At 43.9% G+C, this 25,812-nt stretch overlaps 2 protein-coding genes across 3 annotated transcripts in view; both read left to right on the top strand.

Moving 5' to 3' along the window:
- TFCP2 (transcription factor CP2) overlaps window positions 1-14,548 on the top strand; it is a 73,801-nt gene extending 59,253 nt beyond the window's left edge. The window contains exon 16 of the transcript XR_004958411.1: window positions 14,511-14,548. The gene's annotated coding sequence lies outside the window, so the exon portion shown is untranslated. The remainder of the gene's footprint in view (window positions 1-14,510) is intronic.
- On the top strand, window positions 8,580-25,788 carry CSRNP2 (cysteine and serine rich nuclear protein 2). Of its 2 annotated transcripts, none has more exons than XM_036253105.1 (5): window positions 8,580-8,692; window positions 14,511-14,748; window positions 16,158-16,417; window positions 21,972-22,268; window positions 24,202-25,788. In XM_036253105.1, exons 2-5 carry the CDS (start codon window positions 14,598-14,600, stop codon window positions 25,120-25,122), a joined length of 1,629 nt encoding a protein of 542 aa, XP_036108998.1. In that variant the 5' UTR covers window positions 8,580-8,692; window positions 14,511-14,597; the 3' UTR covers window positions 25,123-25,788. The 2 variants fall into 2 exon arrangements, with proteins under 2 accessions (XP_036108998.1, XP_036108997.1); XM_036253104.1 differs by lacking the exon at window positions 8,580-8,692 and adding an exon at window positions 12,731-13,888 and having other exon boundaries at window positions 24,202-25,684.
- The last annotated feature ends 24 nt before the right edge of the window (window positions 25,789-25,812 follow it).

The following is a 25,812-nucleotide window of genomic DNA, read 5'->3' as shown; positions in this document are numbered from 1 at the left end:
CATTATGAAAGTCATGTGCACAGTGATAAATTCAAACAATAAAGAAGGGTATAACTTACAACTTTCCCCCTTGTTCCACTCCATAGAGGTCATCATTGAAAAATAACTCCCCATCCATCTCTCTCTCTCTCTCTCTCTCTCTCTCTCTCATACACACAAATACTGAGATGGGCTCATATAATACTAATGATTTGCAATTTTGAGTTTTATATTTATGTAACATATCTTAAACATAATTTTATATTAGAATTTTTAGTTATACATCATTCTTTTTTTTTTCTTATCCTCACCCGAGTCCATTTTTTGTTCAGATAGAGTAGGAGGGAGAGAGAGAGAGAAACATTGACATGAAAGGGACATTGAGTGGCTGCCACCCGCACGACCCAACCAGGGCTGGGGACAAACTGCAACCGAGGTACATGCCCTTAGCGGGAACCAAACCCGGGTCTCTCTGCACCGCAGGCCAACACTCTAACCGCTGAGCCAAACCAGCCAGGGATACACATCATTCTTTATTACAAAGAAAAAAAGGCCATTCCCATGCCCTGGCTGGTGTGGCTCAGTTGGTTGGAGTGTCTGCCCATATAATGAAAGGTGTCTGTTCGATTCCTGGTTAGGGCACATATCTGGGTTGTGGTTAGACGCCCAGTCGGGGCACATATGGAAGGCAACCAATCAATGTTCTCTTTCACATGATGTTTTTTGTCTCTCAAATAAGTATATCCTGCCCTGGCTGGTTTTGCTCAGTGGTTAGAGCATTGGCCTGTGGTCCAGAGAGACCTGGATTCAGTTCCTGCTAAGGGCACGTACCTCAGTTGCAGTTTTTCCCCGGCCCTGGTTGGGGTTATGCAAGAGGCAGCCACTCGATGTGTCCCTTTCATGTTGATGTTTTTCTCTTTCTCTTTCCCTCCCACTTTATCTGAACAAAAATGGAAAAATGTCCTTGGGTGAGGATTAAAAAAAAAAAAGTATATCCTTGGGTGATATTAATAAAGCAAAAACGGGCCATTCCCTATGGATGCCATTTGGGTTAAATCCATTTGAACATGCATCATCATCATTTTTTTGCATAGATCTGTAAGATATATTCCTAGAAGTAAAATTTATTGGATTTTACCTTTTAAACAATGTGACAGTTGATATTTAAAATAAATAGTTTAATGTTTCTGTTAGAGTGAGGGTATATGAGAAGGAGAATGTTTAGATTTTAGGCTCTTCTGAGAGTAGAACAGCAACCTATTTGACTTAAGATTGTCTGTTCTGTTCCCATGAAGTGTAATAGGTTCCATCTAGAAGAATCTGCTGTATAAAAACTTGATAGTTAGGAGGGAGTTATTGGGAAATAAAAGGAAAGAGGTCATTGCAGGACTGTAAGAATTGAGTACTAGTCACTACATGTGTCTAGTAAATAATAAGACTGTTCAATATTATGGCCCAATAAGAATGTTTGCCCACATAAATGATTTTATTTTTTGGGTAATCCTCACTCAAGGATATTTTCCCATTAATTCTTTGAATGGAAGTGAGTAATGCCTGAATGATTCTTCTCCTTCTCTTAAAAGTGCTCTATTTCCTTAGTTGTGGGCTAAGACTTTTCTACTAGAATATTTATTCTAAGTTTGTGATTAAATTTTTGTTTCATTGTATGAACTCCAAGGCTTAAATGAGGAAGAACTTACTACCGCTGCACAATGGAATGAGCTAGAAAAGATGACCTATGTAATGTGAGATTAATGCCCTTGGTACCCTGCCCCCCATATGTTTTTTTCCTTTTTCTTTATTGATGTTAGAGGAAAGGAGAGGGAGAGAGAGATAGAAACATTAATGAGAGAGAACATCGATTGGCCACCTCCTGCATGCCCCCACTGGGAATCTGGCCCACAACTTGGGCATGTGCCCTGACTGGGAATCAAACCGGTGACCTCTTGATGCATGGGTCAATGCTCAACCACTGAGCCACAATGGCTGGACCTGCCCTCCATATTATTAATACATTCTTTCTTTTTTTTTTTGCTTCTTTTAATGACCTTATATTTTACCTTTTAGTTTAAATATCCATCTATTTCCATGTCTTCCTTTTTTTTTTATTTTTCAACTTTCCTATTTACTTTCAGATCTATTCTGTGTTATTCCTTATGAACATAGTTACCTTGGAAACTACAACTAACATTTGTCTTCTCAAACTCAGAGATTTAAGTTACATGTGAATTTAAAATTTCAATTGAATTAATGTCAATTATAAGGGAATGTGCTATTTAAACTATATCAGTGTAGTCCGGCTGGTGTGGATCAGTGGTTGAGTGTTGACCCATGCACCAAGAGGTTGTGGTTTGATTCCTGGTCAGGACACATGCCCTGGTTGTGGGCCAGATCCCCAGTGGGGAGCATGCAGGAGGTGGCCAATCGATGTTCTTTCTTATCTATGTATCTCTCTCTCTCTCTCTCTCTCACTTTCTCTTTCTCAAAAATCAATAAAGGAAAAAAAATTTTTTTTAATTAGTGTATTATTTACTGTATTATTATACTATTTGCACTGTATGGAGTCTTTTTTAAATTTATTTTTTGTTAATCCTCACCTGAGGATATTTTTTCCATTTATTTATTTATTTTAGATAGAGTGGAAGGGAGGGAGAGAGAGAGAGAAACAACCTTGACCAGGGCCGGGGATCAAACCTAAATCCAGGTTTGTGTCCTTGATTGGGAATTGAACCCACAACTCTTTGGTGGCCAGGCTGATGCTCTAACCACAGAGCTACACTGGCCAGGGAGGTCTTTTAGGAAGTGAGTAATAACCCATTTATCTATTAGGTGAATAAGATGAGGTACACATTCTTTATTCTAATCACTGCAGGTTCCTGTTTTCTTTCTGAGTTCTAATGTCTAATTTTTTATTTAAGGTTAATATCTTTCTCTAGACATTTTTATAACTGCTTCAGACTTTCATTCACCTCCTTTAGCCCTAACCGGTTTGGCTCAGCAGTTAGAACGTCGGCCTTCAGACCTAAGGGTCTCCAGTTTCATTCCCAGTCAAGGAACGTACCTGGGTTGCCTTTGATCCCTGGCCCCGGTGTGGGTCATGCAGGAGGCAACACATGCAACCAGTTGATGTGTCTCCCTCACATCGATGTTTCTTTCCCTCTCTTTCTCTCTCATTATCTCTCTCTTTCTTTTTGTATCTCTCCCCCTCCCCCCCCCTTCCACTCTATCTAAAAAGCAATGGGAAAATAACCTCACGAGGATTGAAAAAAAAAGTTATTCACCTCCTTTAGGCTTGCCCCCTACATTCACCACTCCTGCACTCTTATCCCCTCAAACCTGGTTGTTACTTCGCTTTTTCAAAAATTTACTGATTGATTTTAGAGAGGGAGAGGAAGGGAAAAAGAGAAAGAAACATTGCTTTGTTATTCAACTTATTCATGTATTTATTGGTTGCTTGTATGTGTCCTGACTGGAGATTGAATCCACAACCTTGGTGTATTGGGGCAATGCTCTAACCAACTGAGCCAGCCAGCCAGAGCCTGCTTTTATAATAGGGTGTCTATGTGTATTATACATATGTAGATCAATCTGTTTATGTCCATTTAAAAATCTCTGATACAACTCACACAGCTGCTTTGTTGTTTGTGCTTTTGAATTGCTGTGGCCCCTTTTCCCAGATTTGCACATACAGATCTCTTGGTTAGTGTGGAAGTAGCCAAAAAGAGGTGCCTGTCTCTTTAGATCTGGATTATAACGAAGTGTAAATTAGTTAAGTAACATATAACATCAGGGCTAAATCTGCAAGTTTCTTTCGGTGTAAAAACAAACACAAGGTCTTAGATTTTAACTTTTTCTCTATGAAGTTCAACACCTAGTATCCTCTAAGCTATTAACTTGCAACCCTTCTGGAGAGTGTACTGTTTACCTTTTGGTGGTAAAGAGTATATACTTTGCTGTCAGATAAGCTTGTGTTCAAATCCCAGATTCTATTCTTCCTGAGTGTGATTTTGGACAATATAATTTCTTAAACCTCAACTTTCTCATTTTAAAAAGGAGTTAATACTTAACTTCATTGGGTTGTTGGGGTTTAAAATGTATAATGAGCCCTGGCTGGTTTTGCTCAGCGGTTAGAGCGTTGACCTGTGGACCGGAGAGTCCTGGGTTCGGTTCCCGCTAAGGGCACATACCTCAGTTGCATTTTGTCCCCGGCCCTGGTTGGGGTTGTGTGGGAGGCAACCACTCAATGTGTCTCTCTTCACGTTGATGTTTCTCTCTCTCTCTTCCTCCCTCTATCCCTCCCCCTCTATCTGAAGATAAATGCAAAAATGTCATTGGGTCAGGATAAATAAAATGGATAATGAGTATAAAAGTTTTATTTTGTATTTAATACACTTGTTCTGTTACTCAATACATTTAGGATACTTTCAACTACACGATCACCTTTACAATGTCAATGTAACAAACATTTAAACCTGTAGAGAATTTTTGTGAGTTTATTTGAGCCAAATTGTCTACAGTTGCTGGGAAGCAAAACCTCAATGGATTGAGATAATGCTCCAAAGAATGGCAGTTTTCCACCTTACTTTAGACATTACAATCAAAAGAGAAGATGCAAGTGGGTTACATGAAATTCACTGGTAATAGATTAGGGAGGTGGGAAAAAGCAAAGTGGGGGAACCTCTGGGATTGGATGAAAAGTAAAATGATAGACCACATATATTACATAGATGGGTACAGGAGAGTTAACAGTAATTAACATGATAACAATAACAATGAGGATTTATGGTCTACACCCTGGGGCTTTGGTTATGCCCTGAGGGGTCTGGAAAAAGGGGGAGTTATCCTGAAGTTCCAAAGGGATGCAAAGGATGAGAGACAGACTGTTAAGGTAAAGATTGACTTGTCAGGGAAGGTTCTATCCTAGGACACAAACTACCTGGCATAAACTGCGTTTAGTTAAAGTTTTCATTTCAGACCATCATCCTTTGTGGTCTTGGAGTTTGCAAGGCTGTCACGCAGGCCTTCCCTGAGCTTGTCAGGTTAGCATGTGTCCCCTTTTCGTCTACAACATGTAAACATAACTGTAAGACAGATGTATAAACACTGCCCGGGACATAAAATCTGACTTTCATTTACATCTGTGGCTGCTGTTCTTTTCTTCCTATTTTGGCTTGACTTTTTAATTTTTATCCTCACCCGAGGACATTTTTCGATATTTTGTTCAGATAGAGTGGGAGGGGGAGAGAGAGAGAGAAACATCCATGTGAAAGGAACACATGGAGTTGTTGCCACCCACACGACCCAACCAGGGCCGGGGACAAACTGCAACTGAGTTACGTGCCCTTAGCGGGAACCAAACCGGGTCTCTCCAGACCACAGGCCAACGCTCTAACTGCTGAGCCAAACCAGCCAGGGTGGCTTGACTTTTTTGTCTCCAAAACAAACCACTTATCCGTGATTTGTGCATTGTAAGTTGGTCGATACATACATAGCAGCTTGGTCTGGGACAAAGTAGTAACATTTAGAATCAGACATCAGTGTTATTTACATATTAATAGCATTTCTTTTCACTTTTCTTTGTAGTTTCTAATCTACTGCACTTGAGCTTCCTGGTCATTTGACCTCCATAGGCCCTTCTTAGGCTGGAGGCAGAATTGCAGTTACTATGGGCCAACTGGCACCATTGAGGTAACTTACCTAGTGATTCTATCAAGACAAAGAAATGGTGAATAGTGACTCTGTGATAAGTGGTTGTGATGTCTGTTAAGAGGTTCAGCTGATATTTTTTTTTAAGTCTTGTAATTTTTATTTTTGTTTTGTTTTGTTTTTAAGGGGGAGAGAGAGAAAGACAAAGGGAGAGCCCTGGCCGGTTTGGCTCAGCGGTTAGAGCGTCGGCCTGCGGTCCCGAGAGACCCGGGTTCGGTTCCCGCTAAGGGCACGTACCTCGGTTGCAGTTTGTCCCCGCCCTGGTTGGTCGTGCGGGTGGCAGCCACTCGATGTGTCCCTTTCACATCGATGTTTCTCTCTCTTCCTCTCTCCCCCTCCCACTCTACCTGAACAAAAAATAGAAAAATGTCCTCAGGTGAGGATAAAAAATAAAAATAAAAAATAAAAAGAAAGACAAAGGGAGAGAGAAACATGGGTGTGAGAGAGAAACATGGACTGGCTGCCTCCCACACACACCCGACTGGGATCTATCCTGAAACCTGGGCACATGCCCTGACAGAACAAGACCTACCACCCTGTGGTGCACAGGACAGTGCTCCAATCAACTGAGCCATACCGCCCAGGGCTTAGATGATATATATATATATTTTTATCCTCACCTGAGGACATTTTTCCATTTTTTACTCAGATAGAGTGGGAAGGAGAGAGAGGAAGAGCGAGAAACATCGATGTGAAAGGGACACATCGAGTGGCCGCCACCCACACGACCCAACCAGAGCCGGGGACAAACTGCAGCCAAGGTACATGCCCTTAGCGGGAACCGAACCCGGGTCTCTGTGGACCGCAGGCTGACGCTCTAACCGCTGAGCCAAACCGGCCAGGGCTTAGATGATATTTTGACTGATCTAGAGCTTATTGCCAAAGTGGATTCTGCTGTCTTAAAGAATAAGCTAACTTTGCTTTGGCTGTCATCTAGTTTGGTGTCATTAACCAACAAAGCTTGGGCACTGAGGCTGATGGTACCCTGATAAATTTCCATGACTGTTCAAACTCTGGATGTGTAACTAGACAAGACCTTTTTAGCTTACTTCTAAACCCCTTTTTTAGGTTGTTTTTTGTTACTCAGCCCACTGATTCAGAGTCATCTGGGGCTTTCTTATCCTTTTTGTTTTCTGTGTGTCCAGAAAAAACAGAATCATGAATGTTTACATAGCACTAATTGTGTTGTAAACATTTTTTGTTGTTATTGTTAACATTTTATACTATATTAACTAATCTTCATAAAACCCTGTAAGATACATACTGTTGTCTCCATTTTGCAGATGAAGAAACTATGGCACGGGGAAGTTACATATCTTGTTAAGGGTCATGCTACTAGTGAGTGGAGGAGTTGGGGGTTATATTCAGGGCGTCTAACTCCAGGATTACATGTTATATCACACCTAAATTTCAGCAGATAGGGAACTGATCAGTACATGGTACCCTAAGGACTACTTTTTTGTGACCTGCTGCTATTTCATTATGCAGTGTTGTTTCCTAGATTCTTGGAGTCTCTGATGTCACCTAGGAGAGAGGAATGGAATTCATGGCATTTTTTCCAAGCCATCCACCTCTAGGTCTGGCTCCATAGTTCTTGGTTGCAGTGAAAAGTTAGGCTAATCTGAGGTTAAATTCTGCCATCCATCAATCCAATAAATATCCAGTAAATATGTACTGAGCTCCTAAATGTCAAATACCAGGCTTTGTATGGGGTGCTGACCATACAGTAAACAAAACAATTCCTTGTTCTCAGAATTTAGACAAGTGAGAGAAGATGGAAAAACATAAACATATGCCAGGTGGTAAATGCTAAGAAGAAATATAAAACAAGGGGATAGAGACTAAGGGGAAGCACCATTTTAGAAATATGCTTAGAGGTGTCTGAAAGGGGACATTTGAGCAAATATTAAGTAAGAGAGTATGTGGCCAGCTGGTGAAAAGTGTTCCAGGCAAAAAGCCCTGAGATGAGAGCATGATTGTCCAGTTGAAGGAACTGCTAGGAGGCTAGTGTTCCAGAAGAGTAAGGGAGGGGGAAAGTAAAAGGAAATAAGATGACATAGGGTGAGGGGGGTGAAAGAATGCTCCTATCTCTTATAGTGCCTTATTGGCCAAGAAAGAAACATGTACTATTCTGAATGAGATAGGAAATCAAGGCAGGGTGTCCTTGGCAAATGACGGGTAACTTTTAACTTTTGCCTTTGTTTTTACCATCTTGAAAATGGATTACAAAGTTGTGAAGATCAATGATCATGTAAAAATATCTCTGAAGGAAAACATAAATCATTCCCACAATACATATTGAGATAACCCAATACTTCGCTTGTATTTTCTTCTCTATACCTTGGGCAGGCTGCAGCACGTCATGCCGCTTAAAACTAGGACATCCCATGGGTGAGCTAAGGAGGATATTGTTCTTTTATAGGCATGGGAATGTGGTCCTGTCGAAAGAAAAAGGGTAGTGTTAGAGGGGGATTCGTTTAGTCATTGAAGATATGTAGCTGAGTGTCCCCGCTCTTCAAAAGGCTGCAGTGGCGCCAAACTCGCTTTCCCAGGGTCCTCTGCAACGGGGACATCGCCTCCTGAGACTTTGCTTGGAGAGTTTCGGCTTTGCGCCCGTCGCCGCCTCCAACTCCCAGCATGCCGCTGGGCGTGGGGCCTGTACGTAGACTCCATTTCCCAGCCTGCCCCGGGGCTCGGTCCGGACGTGCCGGCGCCTATAAGAGCCAGAGCGCTGCGGCCGAAGCCTATTGTTAGCCGGAGCCGGGGCGGTTCTGGGCTGCTGCTACCGGGGGCGCCCGAGTTGCCGGAGCCGTCCGCCTTGTGCCGCCTGCCGGCCGACCTGCCCACCCACCCTCCCTTCCCGTCCTGTCGCCCTGGGAACTCCCGGACCATCGCCGCGGTCCCGGGACTCGCACTCTTCTCCCTCCTTACTATCGGGCTAGGGCGGCGGCGGCGGCAGCGGGGGCGGCAGAGACCATCTCGGGAGGAGGCAGCTGCGGCGGGGCCGGTAATGGGCCTGGGGGTGCGGGGCGGAGGGTGCAGCTTGGTCCTTTCTCGGGATCGGCCTTCAAGCGGCGGTGGAGGAGTGGTCAGCCCCGAGCCGCGCGGATGGAGGGGTCAGAAATGAGGGAGGCTCGGACGGGAGTGGTCGGGGGGCGGGGAGCTAAGGCGCCGCTGGAAGGGGAAGAGTAGGGAGAGGCGTGGGAGAGATCGGCGCGGAGATCGCGGGCCGGACTGCGGGGCCAGCTCGGGGAGACTGATGGGCTTGGAAGCCGGCATGATTGCAGATGAGGGTTGAGTTCGGAATGGAGTGGAGATGATGTAGGATGGAGGGAAGTGAAGGAAGGGGAGGGGGAAATAGAGGAAAATGTGGGAGGAGTGGTTTGGAATTTGTGAGTAGCAGGCAGGAAGGGATGGGAAGGTTAGGTAGGGGCTGCAGAAGATAAGAATGAGCGGGAAGGTTAACCGAAAGAAATGGGCCGGGAGCAGGAGGATTCAGTGGGACTGTCCATTAAGGGGAACTGATGACTTGACATGTCCTTTCAGCTCAGGTTCCTGATGTGTCTCCCCTTTTTCTGGCGTTGTGTGGGAAAACGAAAGCATCACTTGCCCTGGTTGCTAGCTTGATCTTTTTCACAGGCCCAAACACGCAGCCTACTGCCATTCATCCCTTTTAGTGCCATGGTCTTAATTCATCGTTTTAAGGGCATTTAGAGTGGTATTGTGACACACAAAACGTTCTTCAATATGAAATGTTAGAAGTTATCCCCAAGAGACACAGTGTCCCCTTGTCCTACAGTTTTCAGTTGATTGAAATTTTCCTTTTCTGTACTGACTTTCCATCTTGCAAATCTCCAAAGCCAGGAGGATATTGGTGTGTGCCAGAGTTATAAATGACAGGATATCCTTGAGAGTTAATGGTCCCTACAGCATCATGTTCCAGGTCTTCCACAAAGATCTTGTATCCTCCATATGATGGTAGTTTAGACATGGAAAGCCAAATTCTAACCTTGTGTCAGTGAATCAGTAAACACCGTGGAGTGAGTGTTAGAGGGGTACTTCCTTGAAATACCTAGTTTAAAGGATGTTTTCACCTGAGTGCTTTAAAAGTTCATGATCCTGGTAATCACAAGGACACGTCTACAAAATTCATAGTATTTGAGAATTAACCACACTATATTGTAAAAGCAGAAATAGGACAGGTTATCTTATTCAGGTTTATCATAACACTTAGCAAGCCTTTCTTCCTCTAACCTAGATACAGATGGTAGCCCTGATGATCTTACTAGAGATTTTGGTCCCTTGACCCTTAGCAGAAGGTTGGGTTCCAGTTGAGCGGAGAGGCTTTCTCCTGTGAGATGTACCTTGTCTTATTATTTTGGATTCATTTAAGAGAGAGGCCTTAATTACCCAAACTTTGAAAATACATTCTGCATCCACAAAATTTGGCAGGGACGGGGTATGGGATCCCTCTCACTAAAATGCACATGTGCTGTAGATCTATTTTTTTGGTGCTAGCCAAATATCTAATACATACTGTGGATACCTTTGGGAAATGTTCAGCTAGAAACACTTGAGAAAAGACCGTAAAGCATGTCACCAGAAAGTGTCAGTTGACCTTTCATTTCACTGGTATTTTAAAGCTTTTATAGAGGTTTGCATTTTTTTCTCAAAAGCATTTGTTGAGTTGCTCATTTTGACAGTTAACTGTCAGTTATGGCCTGCATTGCCAGTCTCACCTTGATTATTTCTCTATGGGTTTAACTGCTGGGAGCATAACTATAAGTGTTTCTCTTGAACACAGGCAGTGATCTTCTGCCCGTTGAGACGTGGGAACGACTGGTTTCTAATTGTGGTTTGAAAGGAGGTTGATTTGATAAATTGGAAAATGTGGAGCCTATTTTAATTGTTGCTGATACAAAGCAAAATCTTAGGTCACTGCAGAAGTGGATGGGAGTTTTGTTCTTGGTGCCCAGTGAACATCTTTATCTAACAACTTGAATTCACACCAGAGAGGTGGACAGGGAGAGCTGGGTTGAAATTTAAACTTACATTGGTTGTCAGGACAGAATTTTTTTTTTTTTTTCTTTTTAAATAATGGAGTTAATGTCAGAGAATGTGTTGCTAACAGATCCTGAGTAGGGTGAAGAGAGCTGTCAGTATACTCAGTAATGTGGTCATAGATTATTCTTAGACTTTTTTTTTTCTTTTTCTTTTTTACCTACCTTCTGTCATTGCCCAGAAAACACTATTACAAAAATGGAAGTGGGGAAGACATAGATAAAAGGGCAAAGGAGAATGGAACAAGCAGCTAGCCATTCTTGCTGTACCAGAGTGCACAAAAATTAACCTAACACAAATGATATCCCTGAGGGCATCTGGTGAAGACAGTGGAGAATTTTGATCATAAAGATGATCTGGACCACTGTACCCAATGTCATGCAGGGCTTAAAGAGAAACATTCAAAGGGATTCCACACTACCAAGAAGCAAAAGGACACCCAGGAAAGAACCAGAAGTGCACATTCACTTCCAGTCATAAATCCCTGAGTAATTCCAGGCTGAAGAAAGGGCCACTTTCCTAGTAGCAATACCAGCTGTATCTCCGTTAAAACTGAAGCTGGACTTACACCATTTCTGAGAAAGCAGATTTTCAGCACAGTCTGAGTTTTCATGTGATTGATAAGGTTTTAAGTGAGGAGGGAATTTTAAATTCAGTGGTCAACATTATTTTCTCTCTCTCTCTCTCTTTTTTTTATCCTCACCCGAGGACATTTTTCCATTTTTTGTTTAGATAGAGTGGGAGGGGGAGAGAGAGAGAGGAACATCGACGTGAAAGGGACACATCGAGTGGTTGCCACCTGCATGACCCAAGCAGGTCTGGGGACAAACTGCAACTGAGGCATGTGCCCTTAGCGGGAACCGAACCCAGGACTCTCTGGTCCGCAGGCAGATGCTCCAACCGCTGAGCCAAACCTGCCAGGGCTATTTTATTTATCTTTTAATCCTCACTGGAGGATACTTTTTTCCATTTCTGTCTTCAGATAGAGTGGGAAGTGGAGGGAGGGGGAGAGAGAGAAAGACATTGACATGAGAGAGACCCATCAACTGGATGCCTCCTGCATGACCCCAACCAGGGCTGGGGACGAACCGCAACTGAGGTATGTGCCTCGTTGGTTTGAGGGCCAACGCTCTACCACTAAGCCAAACTGGCCAGAGCTTTTTTTTAAAATCCCACCTACATAAGTACTCAGTTGCAAAGGTTTCTTCCTTACCCTCATAACAGAATGGAATGAGAAATTTGTTAGTTAATAGATATCTTTAAACTCAGCAGTATTCTTTCATTTATTTATTTTGGTGTGTTTTTTTTTTTTTCCATTTTAATAAGATACTTTTCTTATAGGTACTGTTGAAGTTATAGCATATCTATTTATCTATCTATATATTATATGTGTATATATATATATTTTTAATATGTTTTTATTGACCATTTTAGAAAGGAAGGGACAGATAGAAATATCAGAGAGAGAGCCCGGCTGGTGTGGCTTAGTGGTTGAGCGTTGACCCATGCACCAAGAGGTTGCTGGTTTGATTCCCAGTCAGGGCACATGCCCAGTTTGTGGGCCCGATCCCCAGTGGGGGCATGCAGGAGGCGGCCAGTCGGTGTTCTCTGTCATCGATGTTTCTGTCTCTCCCTCTCCCTTCCTCTCTCTTTCTCTAAAATCAATAAAGAAAAAAAAAAGAAAGAAAAATATTGGAAGGAGAAACATCAATCAGCTGCCTCCTGCACTCCTCCTACTGGGGATCAAGCCCAAAACCCGGGCATATGCCCTGAATGGGAATCGAACTAGGACCTCTCAGTCCATGGGATGATGCTCAATCCACTGAGCCACATTGGCTGGGCCCAGCAGTATCCTGTTTTTTTTTTCTTTATTGATTTTTTATTCTCTTTATTGATTTTAGAGAGAAAGGAAGGGAGAGAGAAACATCAATGAGAGAGAACATCCATTGGCTGCCTCTTACATGCCCCGACTGGGAATCGGGCCCACAACCTGGACATTTGCCCTGACAAGGAATCAAACCGGTGACCTCTGGGTGCATGGGTCAGTGCTCAACCACTGAGTCACACCAGCTGGGCACCAGCAATATTCTTAACCCATGAAAAGACCTTGGCTCTCTCCATTCTTACCATGTCCTAGGAATGTGTGACCTCTGATGGCAAGCAATAGTAACCTGAAGAATAGAACTGATACTTTGGATTCATTTTAAAATTTAATTACAATTCTTATCAAGTACATGATTATTTTTTTTCCTCCGCCAAATTTATTTTAGGGATGTGCCTGTCTGAGACCTATATGGCTGAGGTTTCTTAGGTCCATTTTGTGATTTTAAAAAGGCAGAATTTTGATGAGATCTGATAGATTTGGAAATATCGTTTCTAAAGTATTTATTAGATCTGCTAGAGCAGGTAAATTGCTCCCAAGACACGGTTCCGAAAAACAGCTCTGTAGCAGGCATCTCTTGACACCACAGTATGTTCTGGGTAGCTGCTCTGCAGTAATGCAGCCTTGTCTTTCTGGGCAGTGTTGTTATTCCTGCTGCATAATTAGCAACTAGTGAGATCATAGTCTGGGAAGATTCTGGCATTACTGAGGCAAAGCAGGGAGGCTTCGTATCATCACATGTGGCTCTGGCCCTGACAGCATTTCTGTCGGGCAGATTCATATCCTTGGGAACTAAAGTCCAAAGACAGAGGAGAGATTTGTATCCCAGACTCCTTGGTTGTGTGACAGCTTGTTGAAGACACTGCCTGCCATATTGATGTAACCAGAGTACATTGTCACTTCTGTTTTCTCCTTGTTGATTTCTTTACAGAGGGCAAAGGTGGTAAAGCTAAGTTTTCCTTGCACAGAGGAAGATGATAGACCAGCGGAGCACTATTTTATGGAGCAGTATGAGATTGGGAAAGATTCTGGGTTTTGAAGCCAGTGCAGATTCTAATCTTCAGTTCATTCTTTAGAACCAAATTTGACCTTTCTGGGAGCCTGGAGAGACACTTTATATTTGTGAAGATCTGGGTAAAGCGTTTCTCTGGCTGCTGATGTACTTTGCAATTGAGAGCCTGAAGCACTATTTCCCAAAGTGTGTTCCAAGAAATATTTGCCCCCTAAAATACTCTGGAAAACAAAGGGTTCCATAATCAGGTGTGTGAAACACTGCCTTCTGTTTTCTCCCATTCTTCCCCTTGCTCATTAGCATATTAAAAGCCTCTGAGAAGTCCTCCCATAAGCAGTTTTCTAAACTGTTTTGACACAGCAGTCCTATTTCTATGTAAAAGCTATTAATATCCATTGAATTAGTTTATTTCATATATACACTTTGGGAAATGCCAGGCTATATCTTCACTAGGAAAAATAATTGGATCTAGTCTAGGTTTAGGCACAGCCTAATTCTGCTTTTGATCCCTAGTCCCTCCTACCAGCCCCTTGGAGAGCTTTCCTGTGTGATCAGAAGAGCAGCTTCTGTTATCCCCCTGCTAATGAAGCCTAGAGCCCAGCTGGCTTGGAACCAAAGGCTTTCACACTGCTGGGAAAGGTGCTGCGGTTACTCATCTCATTATTCTGAGAGTGACTGAGACTGGAGGGGCTGAAGGGAAACAAAAGTAGAATGTTGGCCGGAATCAGTAGAGAAATGACCTAATCAGGAGAGACCAGAAATCAGTGCTAGTTCAGGTGCTTGCTGTCTTCAGTTGAAGAGCTTTATTTTTAGACTTGGGAGGGGTCTGTCTTTGGACAGGAATGCTGATTCCTCTTTTCCCCTGGTCAGACTCCTAATGCAACTGGCTAGCTGGTGGTGAGCCTGGGGCTTTGGGGCCAACGCGGTGGGCTCCCCAAGGAAACCCCTTTGAAACCAATGGATGCATTCACGGGCTCGGGGCTCAAGAGGAAATTTGATGATGTGGATGTGGGCTCATCAGTGTCCAACTCAGATGATGAGATCTCCAGCAGTGACAGTGCTGACAGCTGCGACAGCCTCAATCCTCCTACAACTGCCAGCTTCACACGTGAGTGAGCCACTCCCTCCCGCATTCACCCATGACCCCTAAGCATCAGAGCCCATTGCAGCTCTTGGACAGCTTCTTCTAACCAGCTTGGGGATTTTCTCTTAATCATAATCTTTCCCACTCTTAGCTCAGCCTTGCTCTTTGGAAGACCTCACTGTTCTAATATTATAGACTTGAGTCTGATTTATTCTAGCTAATTTTACTTGTGCTTGGTTTGTGGGTCCCTGGAATGGGTTGAATTAAATTGAAGGAGGAGAGGAGTCCAAGATGTGACCCTTCCCCACCAGAATCCCATAGAGTTCTGTGGTATTGTAGCTCTAGCAGGACATAAATCCATATTGCTTGGACAACTGAAACAACTCCAGATTTCTTAGTTCTCTTGGCTCAATTAGTTTCTTGGAAACAACTTCTGATATTATAGGTCAGGGGTTGCCTCTGGGCCAAATCTGGCTCACTGCCTGCTTTTGTAAATAAAGTTTTATTGGAACACAGCCAAACACATTGTCTATGTAGCTTTCATGCTACAATGGCAGAGTTGAGTAGTTACAACAGAGCCCTGATGACCTACAAAACCTAAAATACATAATGCTTGGTCCTTTATAGAAGAAGTTTGCTATCGCATTATATAACACTGTCTAATAGAATTTTCTGTTATGAAAGAAATGTTCTATATCTTCATTGTCCACTATGGCAGCCATTAGCCATATGTGGCTATTGAACACTTGAAATGAGATTAATGTAACTGAGGAGCTGAGTTGTAAATGTTATTTCATTTTAATTAACTTACATTTAAATCGACATGTGTGACTAGTAGCTGCTGTGTTGGACAATGAAGCTATATAGGTTGTTTTATCCTGAGAAGATTACCTAGAGATCCTCTTCCCATCTGATGTCTAAAAATAGACTTTGTGCCCTGGCCGGTTTGTCTCAGCAGTTAGAGCATCGGCCCTCAGACTGAAGGGTCCCTGGTTTGATTCTGGTCAAGGGCACATACCTGTGTTGCAGGTTTGATTCCCACCCCTGGTCAGGGTCATTGGGGAGGCAGCCAATTGATGTGTCTCTCTCACATCGATGTTTCTCTCTCTTTCTCCCTCCCTCCATTCTTCCCTCCCTTCCTCCCTCCCTTCCACTCTTTCTAAAAAAAAATGGAAAAATACCCTTCTGAGGATTAACAAAAAAAGTAGACTTTGTGGTCTACGTGGGTCAAGTTAGTCGGAGGCAGTGCTGTGGTCCAACTGATGATCAAGGTCCCTTTCAACTATGCATTTATGATTTGACAATTTGAAATGTCTCTAGGTACAGGGAGCACCTTTGGTAGAAGAGTTGAGAGACTAGATGGATGAAAAAGAATGAGGTCCCCAAATAGGCCATCTCTGGGTTAATAAAACTGCTCTGTGCTCCCTTCTCAGCCACCTCCATCCTGAAGCGGCAGAAGCAGCTACGGAGGAAGAATGTACGCTTTGACCAGGTGACTGTGTACTACTTTGCCCGGCGCCAGGGTTTCACCAGTGTGCCCAGCCAGGGTGGTAGCTCTCTGGGCATGGCCCAGCGTCATAACTCTGTACGCAGCTACACACTCTGTGAGTTTGCTCAAGAGCAAGAGGTGAACCATCGGGAGATTCTTCGTGAGCACCTGAAAGAGGAGAAACTCCATGCCAAGAAGATGAAGGTGCCTAGGGGTTTTGGGGTCTGGTACTTCCCATGTGCCAGAATAAAGAGGGAAACCATCTAGGTCTATTGATTTTTATTTTTATTTTATTTTTTTACTATTGCCCTTTACATGTAGATTCCAGATCTTTCTAGCGAAATGGTTCAGATATGGAATCAGATCTCAGTCTTCTTTTTGTGTCTGGTGGGGAGTCTACCAGAGACAGTAAAATGGCTTCTCAGTAATTTCCTACCCTTGACAACGTCAACAAATTTTTTTTTTAAATAAATATATTTTTATTGCCCTAGCCAGTTTGACTCAGCGGTTAGAGCATCAACCCAAGGACCAAAGAGTCACGGGTTCAATTCCAGTCAAGAGCACGTACCACAGTTGTGGTTCGTCCCCAGTCCTGGTTGGGGTTGAGCAGAAGGCAACCAGTTGATGTATCTCTCTCTCATCGATGTTTCTTTCTCTCTCTTTTTCTCTCTCTCCCTCCTACTCTATCTGAAGATAAATGGAAAAAAATATCCTTGGGTGAGGATTAAAAATAAATAAATATATTTTTATTGATTTATTTTTAGATAGGAAGGAAGAGAGGGGGCGAGATAGAAACATCAATGAGAGAGAAACATCAGCTAACTGCCTCCTACACCCCACATTACTGGGGATCGAACCAGCAACCTCTCAATGCATGGGACATTGCTTAAGCCACTGAGCCACACTGGCTGAGCTCAACAAAATTTTTTAAAGGTGTAATATGTGAATACTTGAAGACATTCAAGTTTCCCACCCCTAGAACTTAAGGAAGCACAATGTTTCAATTTCTCATCAGATGAGTATCTGTTGCCTTAATACACAAGACAGGTTTGGGATCTTTTATATTGTCTGAAAGGATCCTGCTATTTCTATAACCCTCCCCTAGTCTTTAAGATGTGAGCAACAACATTACCAAATGGTTATTTCAATTTGCATAGTACTTTGCCTGCCACTGATGCCACACCAGCTCTTCCAGTATAGGAGGAGAGCAGGCCCAGAGGAAAGCCCCTCTCAGATGGCTCTTTAAAGCTACCCACTTGCTGCCCTGGCCGGGTTGGCTCAGCAGTTAGAGCATCAGCCTGCGGTCCAGAGAGACCCGGGTTTGGTTCCCACTAAGGGCATGTACCTCGGTTGCAGTTTGTCCCTGGCTCTTGTTGGGTCATGCGGGTGGCAGCCACTCAGTGTGTCCCTTTCACGTTGATATTTCTCTCTCTCTTTCTTCCTCTCTCCCTCCCGCTCTGTCTGAACAAAAAAAATGGGAAAATGTCTTCGGGTGAGGATAAAAAAAAAAGCCACCCACTTGCTCTCTTAGCGCTGTTGGGCACTCCACAGCCATAGTTTCTACTAGTCTGCAAAAATTTCCCCCAGAGTTCCTACTTCCAAATTTGGAGAACACTGCTTCAGTCCTGGCCAAGTTTCTTATGGGCCCATATTGAAATAGGGAGCTGCATTATTTCCAGGGTTGTGGGTGAGATCCTAATGAGACATACCACAGTGTGGCAGGGTTAGAGAACCGGTGGCACAGATGTAAGTTAACTAGATCTCATTGCTTTCTTCCTTTGAGAACACCATGTCTACTTCCCTCAGCCTAGTCTTCAAGCCGTACACCTGTCTTTCCAACTAGAATGACATTCATGCTTCCCTTCTATCTGAAGAATTCCATCACTGACCCCATCGCCTTCCTGCTGCTATAGCAACATCTGGGCAAATAAACATTGTTCTCATCATTTGCAATTGAGGCTTTTTTCCCTTTCACCAAGAACCCCTCTCTTAAATCTAATAATGACTTGTCAAAACAGGATACCATCCTGTGCTAAGGACTCCCTTGTAGGAGGTCTAGAAACAAACTCAAGGCTTGAAGAAAAGGATTCCTACTTAGTAGCAGATTTAGTGAGCAGCAGCAATGATGGCACCTAATCTATGTCAAGAGAAAACCCTTACTTTGCCTTCCCCAAGTCCAGTTTACTCTTTTCTTAGAAATTTTTTCTATCTTTAACACTCCTTAGGGGAGGCAGTTGGTCTCAAAAATATATATATTCTGCCCCTGGCTGGTTTGGCTCAGCGGTTAGAGCGCCAGCCTGCAGACCGAAGAGTTGTGGGTTCGATTCCCGTCAAGGGCACATGCCTTGGTTGTGGCCCTGGTTGGGTCATGTGGGAGGCAGCCAGTCGATGTGTCTCTATTGCATTGATGTTTCTCTCTCCCTCCCTACCTCTCTATATGATGATAAGTAGAAAAAATATCCTTGGGTGAGGATAAAAAAATGTATATGTATATATATTTTGCATCTCCCATATGCCATCTAATATTTTCCGCCCGGTTGGTGTGGCTCTGTGGATTGAATGTTGCCACATGGACTGAGAGGTCCCAGTTCAATTTCTGGTCGGGGCATGTGCCCACGTTGCAGGCTTGATCCCCAGTGGGGGTCATGCAGGAGGTAGCCAACCCATGTGTCTCTCTCACATTGATATTTCTATCTCCCTTCCTCTCTCTAAAAAATCAATAAGAACATTTTTTTCTTTAAAAAAAAATGTGTATGTATGTGTATTTTTTTTCCTTTGGGGCTGCCACCAAAAAAGAGAGAAAGAAAAAAGATGCTGATACCCTTGCTGGTGTGGCTCAGTTGGTTGAGCATGGTCCCATGCACAGAAAGGTCGCTTGGTTCGGGGCACATGCCCAGATTGTGGGTTCAGTCCCCAGTCAGGGAGTGTACAGAAGGCAACTGGTCAACATTTTTCTCTCCCTTCCTCACTCTCTCAAATCAATTTTTTAAAAAAGCTGCTGGTACTCTGCAGCTATAGTTACCAGTAATTTTTTTTAATACTTTCATTACATTTCTAATTTTTTACCTTTTATCCATATGGAATTTATTATTATGAATAGTAGGAATTGGGAATCTAACCTTATTTTTTTCCAGAAGAATATTCATTTGTCCCAGTACCATTTAATTATTAGAAGACTCTTTGTCAGTGATATAAAATGTCACCTCTATCATGAGATATTAAATTCTCATATCTATATGGGTTTCTTTCTATTGCATCTCGAATTTCTTTCCTTTCCTTTTAGGGTTATAGTAGGAGTGAGAGATTAGGAGGAAGCCAACGCTGGTGAAATAGACAGGAGCAAGCTTAAGGTCTACGGAAAGGCCCCTTGTAGTTGGCCTGCCTGGTATAGAAATAATAGACTAAGGAATCCTCAGAAGTACCACTTTATTTCTCTCCTCATTTTTCTACCACCTCCCACAAACAAACAGGTATGTAGCTTATTACCCAGGTCTGTTGCATCACATCTCTCCTAGGAGTTGTTCCTTTATCAGCACTACTCTGTGGCTCTCTGATGAAATAAGCCAAACCCTTCAGTAGCTTGGCTTTCATCTTGCTAGTAGCTTCCAGAGCCCTGGGGATTATAGACTTCATTTTTATTTACTTGAATTCTCTAGTGAGTTTTCAAAACTCATTCAGCTATTGATTGTCTTCAACCTGTCCTTCCACTAAGATTCCCTTTCCTGGTTGTCTGTCTCTTAACCCAGAGAACCCAGTTCTTCCTGTAGGTAGTACACTCAGTATTATATATGCCATTCTACCTCACACACAACTTTACTTTGAAATCCATTGGAAAGGAGAAAGACTATTCTTTTCTAGGCCAAGGGTAGGAAGCAAGGGCTTGATAGCCGTTAATAAGTTGCTTATATTTTTCTCCTCCCAATAAAATGTAGCTCTCTTGGGTATGAATAGATCATTTTTCACACTGTGGGGATTCAGGTTCCTTGACTAAGACCTCGTAGCCTTGTGCTACACATTATGTACTGTTTTCCCAAAATGTAGTTTTGAGCGGGCTGAAGATTGAAGGGTGTTTGCAAGGTTATCTATTTACCTAAAGAACATCCAGCCATTGATACACCTTCTCCTCCCTATGTTAGAAGGCAGTTAGTCAAAGTAAAGGGGCACAAGTCTGGCAACGTAGGGTATATTTGTGGGACTAGATTATCTTCAAGAAGGGAAGATGAGATGAATTTTGAGAAACATTGATCCAGGAAGGTGATATCCCTCTGTTGACAGGGTGGTGTTAGAGTTGTGTGAGGCTTCCTGTCTTCCTGCTCTAGATTCTTTCTCTTCTCTTCTCTTCTCTTCTCTTCTCTTCTCTTCTCTTCTCTTCTTTCAGAAAGAAACGTTGATTTGTTGTTACACTTATGCATTCATTGGTTGATTCTTGTGTGTGCCCCGACCAGGGATCGAACCCAGAACCTTGGCCTATTGGGACAACACTCCAACCAACTAGCCAGGGCTAGATGTATTCTTTTTTTTTTTTTTTCTTTATTGATTTAGAGAGAGAGGAAGAGAGAGAGAAACATGGATGAGAAAGAACATCGATTGACATTGGTTGGTTGCCTCCTGCATGACAACAACCAGGGCCAGGGATCAAACCGCAACCAAGATTAACAAGAGAAAAACTGCTTGTTAACTCATGCAGTGAACACCATATGGGAGAAACCTCAGTGAAAGGTAACTCAAGCAGGTGACTTAGAACCCTGGTATATTAGCATCTTCAACAAAGAACAGAAATCTGCAGAGAAATGACAAGACAAAGGAAAAGCAGTTTTCAGCTTCTGAGGTGGCTACGATGGGAAGATTCAACTTTAGACTGGCTGAAAGAACCTAAGATGGCAGAGGGAATTGTTTTCCTGCCCCACAGTTGATGCTGAGCAGGGTACCTTACAGGCTGGGCACTGCTCACCTCGAAGCTGCTTCAGCAAAGGTCCAGGGACCGCAGACAACATGAGCTGGCAAAGTCAGACGCCCAGGTCTTTACTTGCAGAGTTTGGTGGAAGCAGGGTAGGGAGAATCCTTTATTTTTTCTTTAAAAATTTAGATTATATACATAAAAAGAGGTTCTGTAATAACGCTGATGGGAAGTCAAATAAATAAAAGAACATTGATTGGCTGTCTCCTGCAGGCCCCCCACTGGGGATCAGGCCCACAGCCTGGTCATGTGCCCTGACTAGGAATTGAACTGGCAACCTCTTGGTGCATGAGTCGACACTCAACCACTGAGCCACACCAACTGGGCTATTCTCTCTCTCTCTCCCCCTCCCTCTCTCTCTCTTTAATTTTATTGATCATAGAGAGAGGAAGTACGGGGGGTGGGTGGACATTGGTCAGTTGCCTCCTGCACCCACAGCCTGGATATGTATGTTCCCTGACCAGGATCGACCCTGCCACCTTTTGGTGTGCAAGACAATACTCCAACCAACTGAACCACGCCGGCCAGGGCTGATTTAGTCTCTTGACCCACACTATCCAGTATGGTAGCCACATGCAGCTATTTGTATTTCAATACAATTTAAAATTCAGTTTCTCAGTTGCACTAGCTACATTGACAGTGCTCAGAAGCCACATGTTCTGGTGGCTACTGTATTAGACAGCATGGGTGTTGCCCTTATTGTAGAAAGTTGTTGGACTATGCTACTGTAGAGGCTCCCTGTGAGCAGGCTCATGCTGATAACGCTCTAGAGGCTAACCTTTCCTTCCTGTCCCTTGGCAGCTGACCAAGAATGGGACAGTGGAGTCGGTGGAGGCTGATGGCCTGACACTGGATGATGTTTCTGATGAAGATATTGATGTGGAAAATGTGGAAGTGGATGATTACTTCTTCCTGCAGCCTCTGCCCACCAAACGGCGACGGGCCCTGCTGAGGGCGTCTGGGGTCCACCGCATTGATGCTGAAGAGAAGCAAGAGCTTCGAGCCATCCGCCTGTCACGGGAAGAGTGTGGTTGTGACTGTCGACTGTATTGTGACCCAGAAGCGTGTGCTTGTAGCCAAGCTGGGATTAAATGCCAGGTCAGTCGTGGGTGTGGAGTGGGTGCCAGTGAATCTGGGAGGCTGCCCATCAAAGGATGGATTCCCCAGGAATGAACACTCCCCAGTTCCATAAGCCTCCTCCACCAGCCAAGAAAACTAGCAGGTCAGGATTCAGGCTGTGGAGATACCTGTTATTTTGCTTGTGTTTTGTACTTCGGGGGTGATAAGCAGTTGTCAGCAAATGGAGGAACAGGGGTTAAGTTTTAACACTTAGTAGCCATCCCCTAAATATTTACTGGTTCCCTGAAATAAAAGGAAGCAGAAAAAGGAGGTAGGCCTTTAGATTTTATCTGGCAAACATTATGCGCACAGTACCTCTACTCCAGTTTTATGAAATTCAAAAATAGTTCTTGGATCCTGTCATTCGGGATCACATCTGGTCTAGAAGAGCTTAAATTCATAACATCCTAAAAGATAGAAAGCATCATCCCCCAGTTGACCCTCTGACAATTTGGAAGACACCAAACAGCAGTACCATCCCAAAGAATGTATATGGAACTTGTATATGGATGCTGAGTTGAATTTCTCCTGACCAACCTTTTTTCTTATTTTTGGATAGGTATCAAATAGTTGTAGTGGATCTAGATAAATACTGTTTTTCAGACTGAAGTCCCACAATGAATCAGTCTGTTATCCACAGATCTGAGAACAGTTCTGATAATTACACTGTTCCTAAGAACTGAAATGGAGAGTTCTTTTTTTTTATCCTCACCCGAGGACATTTTTCCATTTTTTGTTCAGATAGAGAGGGAGAGAGAGGAAGAGAGAAAGAGAAACATCAATGTGAAAGAGACACATCGAGTGGCTGCCACCCACACAACCAACCAGGGCCGGGGACAAACTGCAATCAAGGTACACGCCCTTAGCGGGAACCCTGGGTCTCTCTGGACCGCAGGCTGATGCCCTAACCGCTGAGCCAAACTGGCCAGGGCTTTTTTTTTTTTTTTTAATTGATTTCAGAAAGAGGAAAGGAGAGGGAGAGATAGAAACATCAGTGAGAGAGAAACATTGATTGGCTACCTCCTGCACACCCCTTTCTGGGAATTGAGCCCACAACCCAGGCATGTACCCTGATCTGGAATTGAACCCATGACCTCCTAGTGCACAGGTCTATTCTCAACCAACTGAGCCACACCTGCTGGGCGAGAGTTCTTTAAGTTGACATCAAGACATTGTGTATTTGTACAGACCAGCTTGCTTGTGTTTTTTATTTTGTTTTTGCTATATCCTCCCCTTGGGGATCCAGAAGGGAGAAAAAGTAGAAAGCCATCTCCTTTCCAGATATCCTTGCTCTGTAAGTTAGTTGTCTTGGTAACTACTTCAGAATTAAACTGGTCAACCATCATGGAAAATGAAGCCAGTAGTGAAAAGATGGCTGTTACTTTGTTTGAACCTATATAATGATAGCACCTTAGCAAACTAAGGCCCTTTTGCTTAGTTTCCCCAGAATGTATTTCTTTGAACTAGCTGGGACTTCTGCTCCCTTTGCCATGCCTATCATTGCAGAGGACAGGCTTAGGCCCCAGCCTTTTGTTTTCTCAGTAAAGCAGTTAAGTTCTGGGAAATTCTGAGGAACATGAATTTCTTCTGCTCTAAGCAGTGTTGGCATTCAGAGAGGCATCTCTGGACTTCTGAATTTGGGAGGGCCCTTTGATATGATTTTTGTCTACTTTTTGTTTAGAAAAGAAAGCAAAGCCCTAGAGAGAGAAACGAGGCTGCACTGGAAACGCAAGTGGTCTGATAACTACCATTCGGTGCTATTAGCGCACACTGCACGTTGTTTTGAATTGGCTGTGTCTCTTCTTGTAAGACCACAAATCCCGCCTGCTTGTTTTCGCCAACTAATGTCTCATGTCCCTATTGTTAAATCTGTTCATCTCCTCTTGCCTCAACCTCCTTGTCCCTTCCTCAGGTGGATCGCATGTCCTTTCCATGTGGCTGCTCCCGGGATGGCTGTGGGAACATGGCTGGGCGCATTGAATTTAATCCAATCCGGGTCCGGACTCATTACCTCCACACCATCATGAAGCTGGAGCTGGAGAGCAAGCGGCAAGTGAGCCGCCCACCCGCCCCAGACGAAGAGCCCTCACCCACTGCCAGCTGCAGCCTGACAGGAGCCCAGGGCTCTGAGACACAAGACTTCCAGGAGTTCATTGCTGAGAATGAGACGGCAGTGATGCACCTACAGAGTGCGGAGGAACTGGAGCGGCTCAAGGCAGAGGAAGACTCCAGCGGCTCTAGTGCCAGCCTGGACTCCAGCATAGAGAGCCTGGGCGTGTGTATCCTGGAGGAGCCCCTGGCCGTTCCCGAAGAGCTGTGCCCAGGGCTTACAGCCCCCATTCTCATCCAGGCTCAGCTGACCCCAGGCTCCTCTGTCCTATGTTTTGCCGAGAACTCAGAGCACCCAACTGCTTCAGCAGTGACCAACCCATCCTTCTTGAACAGTGGGCCCCTGGTCTATTATCAGGTGGAGCAGAGGCCAGTCCTGGGGGTGAAAGGAGAGCCTAGTACAGGAGAAGTCCCACCCTCTTTCCCCAAGGAGAAGGATCTCAGTGTCTTCTCTCTCCCTGTTACCTCACTGGTGGCTTGTAGCCCCACAGACCCAGCTGCCCTCTGCAAATCAGAGGTAGGGAAAGCATCCACTCTAGAAGCATTAGTGCCCGAAGATTGTAACCCCCAAGAGCCGGAGAATGAAGACTTCCGCCCCTCATGGTCCCCCTCAAACCTCCCCTTCAGCACGGACAGTGAAGAGGGCTGTGTGGTGGAGAAAACCTCACAGCCCAGTGAGGACCGGCCCCCTGAAGAGTCTCTGGAACTCCCTCTGGCAGTGTGACACAGGGATGGAGATTCTGCCTCTTACCCACTCTCTATTTATTCCCTTATTTTATCTAATACCATTTCAGAACAAAACTGTAGAAGCAGCTGCTGCTCCCATGTTATTTTATTGGGGTATTTGGGGAACAGGTGGGAAAAGATTGTTTGTACAAGTATTTTTTAAAGGGTACACAGAAGCAAGGAGACCAGCTCCAGCTTGTTCTATCGGGATAGTCTTGGGGCAGAGGAGGCTGCATAGTGCTGAATACTGAGCTTTCTGGGCCATTGGAACAAAGAACTAGGATCTCACAGGAGAAACTAGGTAACTCAAGCAGCTATTCTTTTTGTAGGGATCAGAATCCATAATTTGAACAGCGTGGCAAAGCCCCTTCTCTTCTGAGCTCCAGGCGGGATACAAGCTCATTTTCCTCAGTGGTTACTCTGATATCCCATTTTGGTGTAACATAATATAGTTGGAAATGTCTCCTGGAAAGGAGGGGTTTAGAAGGGTCTCTGCTTCTGTACAAAATTTGCAGGATTTATAAAAATGTAACCTGCCTTCCCCGGCCCCCCATTTGGTAAATAAGTTAATATTTGACACGTTTGGTGTTCTCTGACCTGTTCCCCACAGTGGGGATTCCTGGTCTGTAACTTGAATTGTTTCTTATGTTCTTAGGTACTAGAATTTAACTTGTCTTCCCCCTCCCCC

This window comes from Molossus molossus, unplaced genomic scaffold (genome assembly GCF_014108415.1).
Source record: "Molossus molossus isolate mMolMol1 unplaced genomic scaffold, mMolMol1.p scaffold_m16_p_10, whole genome shotgun sequence".
NCBI classification, from domain to species: domain Eukaryota; kingdom Metazoa; phylum Chordata; class Mammalia; order Chiroptera; family Molossidae; genus Molossus; species Molossus molossus.
This window is presented reverse-complemented; position numbering and strand designations above follow the sequence as displayed.

Coding starts and splice junctions, on each gene's coding strand:
- CSRNP2 (XM_036253105.1), top strand. CDS start 14,598: ATGGATGCATTCACGGGCTCGGGGCTCAAGAGGAAATTTGATGATGTG. Junction 16,418..21,971: donor TCCATGCCAAGAAGATGAAG/GTGCCTAGGGGT, acceptor GTCCCTTGGCAG/CTGACCAAGAATGGGACAGT. Junction 22,269..24,201: donor AAGCTGGGATTAAATGCCAG/GTCAGTCGTGGG, acceptor TCCCTTCCTCAG/GTGGATCGCATGTCCTTTCC.